The sequence below is a fragment of the Austrofundulus limnaeus genome, unplaced genomic scaffold (assembly GCF_001266775.1).
Source record: "Austrofundulus limnaeus strain Quisiro unplaced genomic scaffold, Austrofundulus_limnaeus-1.0 Scaffold0, whole genome shotgun sequence".
Taxonomy (NCBI): domain Eukaryota; kingdom Metazoa; phylum Chordata; class Actinopteri; order Cyprinodontiformes; family Rivulidae; genus Austrofundulus; species Austrofundulus limnaeus.
This window is the reverse complement of record NW_013952402.1, coordinates 7,240,455-7,242,566: the sequence shown is the minus strand read 5'-3', so window position 1 is coordinate 7,242,566 and position 2,112 is coordinate 7,240,455. Positions and strand designations below refer to the sequence as shown.

The window sequence follows — 2,112 nt, the reverse complement described above, 5'->3', positions numbered from 1 at the left end:
TATATATTTAAAACAGTAAAATGTAAATTATGTGCTAAAATATATAATGTTTCGGAACTAAGCTGGAAAAATAAATATGATGGTCATTTAAATTATAAAACATGAGGTAAAGTTGTCCTATTTTAATTTAATTTGTGCGTTTTCAGTATGTTTATTTATTGGCCCATTTGTATATTTCTGCTTTTATTTTTAATTATGCCATTTTTGGTCATCCATACACTTTAAGTTAATTCAAACTAATGTAAAAAGTTTAACTTGAAAGGAGTTGAAATGGTTAAAAACCTTAAAATTAAAATGTTATTTGGGGGGGTGATATTTTCACATGTTAAAGATAAAACACCACGTAATCTGTATTTTCAAAAATGAAAAATATATATATACAACAATACAGTTTACTATATTAATGTAATGTTAAACACTTCATATTAACATTTAGTTTTACACAAATCTAACACAAGCCTATTTGCAATGAATAACTCCAAGTTTAGTAGTATTTTTCAACAATTAGAGCTAGTTTTAATGGTTGTGTTAAGGAGGGCGTAGAGGAAGACAGTTCTTTATAATCACGCCCCCAGAATTACACTAAAGCCCTCAAACAAATGAAAAGAGCAGCAAAAAGGCTCACGGTGTCAAGAGAGACAGCAGCCTGAAGGTCAGGCAGAAAGCCGACTTCCAGAAGGTGGAGAAGAAAGTTTTGGTCCTCWATGCCATAAACGCGATCCAGGAATAAAACCATAGCTGCTTTATGGTCGGGGCAAAACACTGTGGACAGGATTGGCTCAACCAACAAACCATCTGCACAAAAAAGGGAAAGGTTACATCTACTGACTTCATTATCTATAATGCAGATTCTTGTACACCTGATTRCGCAACTTGTGTTTTTGCATATAAATTAGCCTGACTGCAACATATGTGGCTGAAATGAGTGTGAATTGAAGCTTTAATGTTTATTGACAACAAAAAGCCAGTGCAGGTAATGTCCATGGACAGTGAGATGGGCTGATTTAGTCAAATTCACCTTCAGACACTGATGGGAGCTGAAAGGAGATGCTGATTACTCCATCAAGATCCTGAATAGGGATGAGCGATCTCAAAATAGCCCTGATGCGGATGGCTTCTCCTTTGCCTCCTTGAATTAACTGGAGAACAATTCCAAAAAAGATAACATCTGTTAGCCCAGTTCAAGTTTTACAGCAATAATAAATTACAGAAGAACTGGTAAATAAAACTCAGTATCTCTTTTCAAAGTGAGTTATGGCTCATCTTGTTTATTAATTTTACCATCTTAATGTTCACATGAAAATAAATTTAGAGAAAAGGTTTTTCCCAAAATGTTTTTTTTATGTATGTCACTTTTATGCCAACATACCATGTATGAGAGCTGAAASGAGTATGAGGTAAGACAATTACCAAAAATAAAGGTTATTTTGTTAGTATTCCTGATGGTGAGGAATAAATTAGATCACTTACATGCATCTCTGGAGCGCAGCGCCCCAGCAAGTCAATAAGGGCTGAGTAGAAGGTCATGATGGCGTGTCCCAGGTGAATACGGTCATCATTACTGCCCTGAATAGCATCTCTGTTACAAGAATCAATCATAAGAGCCAGATGGCTTTTAGAAGAGACAATAATTTATCATTTTAAAAATCTTAGTCAGTGATTTTAAAAGGATTTTTATTAGTCTGTGCGGTTAATAGCAATGTTCCTGTTCAGACTTTGCAGTATGTCTGTGTTTATAGCTATTACGGACAGTGTTTTGGGATTCGGGAAAGGTCCATCCATTGAAGGGTCCTCAGAGATCCTGATGGCTTCCTTCATGGCTGCTAGAAGTCCATTTCCCCCATCCCCTCTCAGTGCAGGGCCAAAACATTCAGGCCGACGAATCAACAACCTCAACACCACATAGGCATTCTCCTCCACACTCTCACCTGCAGTCAGAGAGAACAGAAAAGTCCAACAGCAATGGAAATTTTAGGTCCACCATAGACTCATTAATAGTGTTTGGTAATAAACTGCAAATAATATAGATAGATAGATAGATAGATAGATAGATAGATAGATAGATAGATAGATAGATAGATAGATAGATAGATAGATAGATAGATAGATAGA

At 35.6% G+C, this 2,112-nt stretch overlaps 1 protein-coding gene across 1 annotated transcript in view; it reads right to left on the bottom strand.

Moving 5' to 3' along the window:
* The window catches only part of ryr2b (ryanodine receptor 2b (cardiac)), a 61,009-nt gene that overhangs the window by 30,426 nt on the left and 28,471 nt on the right, over positions 1-2,112 (bottom strand). Inside the window, exons 46-49 of the mRNA XM_014001040.1 lie at positions 1,751-1,928; positions 1,471-1,579; positions 1,019-1,139; positions 626-795 (exon numbers count right to left, since the gene is read on the bottom strand). Coding sequence (XP_013856494.1) covers positions 626-795; positions 1,019-1,139; positions 1,471-1,579; positions 1,751-1,928 — 578 coding nt within the window. The remainder of the gene's footprint in view (positions 1-625; positions 796-1,018; positions 1,140-1,470; positions 1,580-1,750; positions 1,929-2,112) is intronic.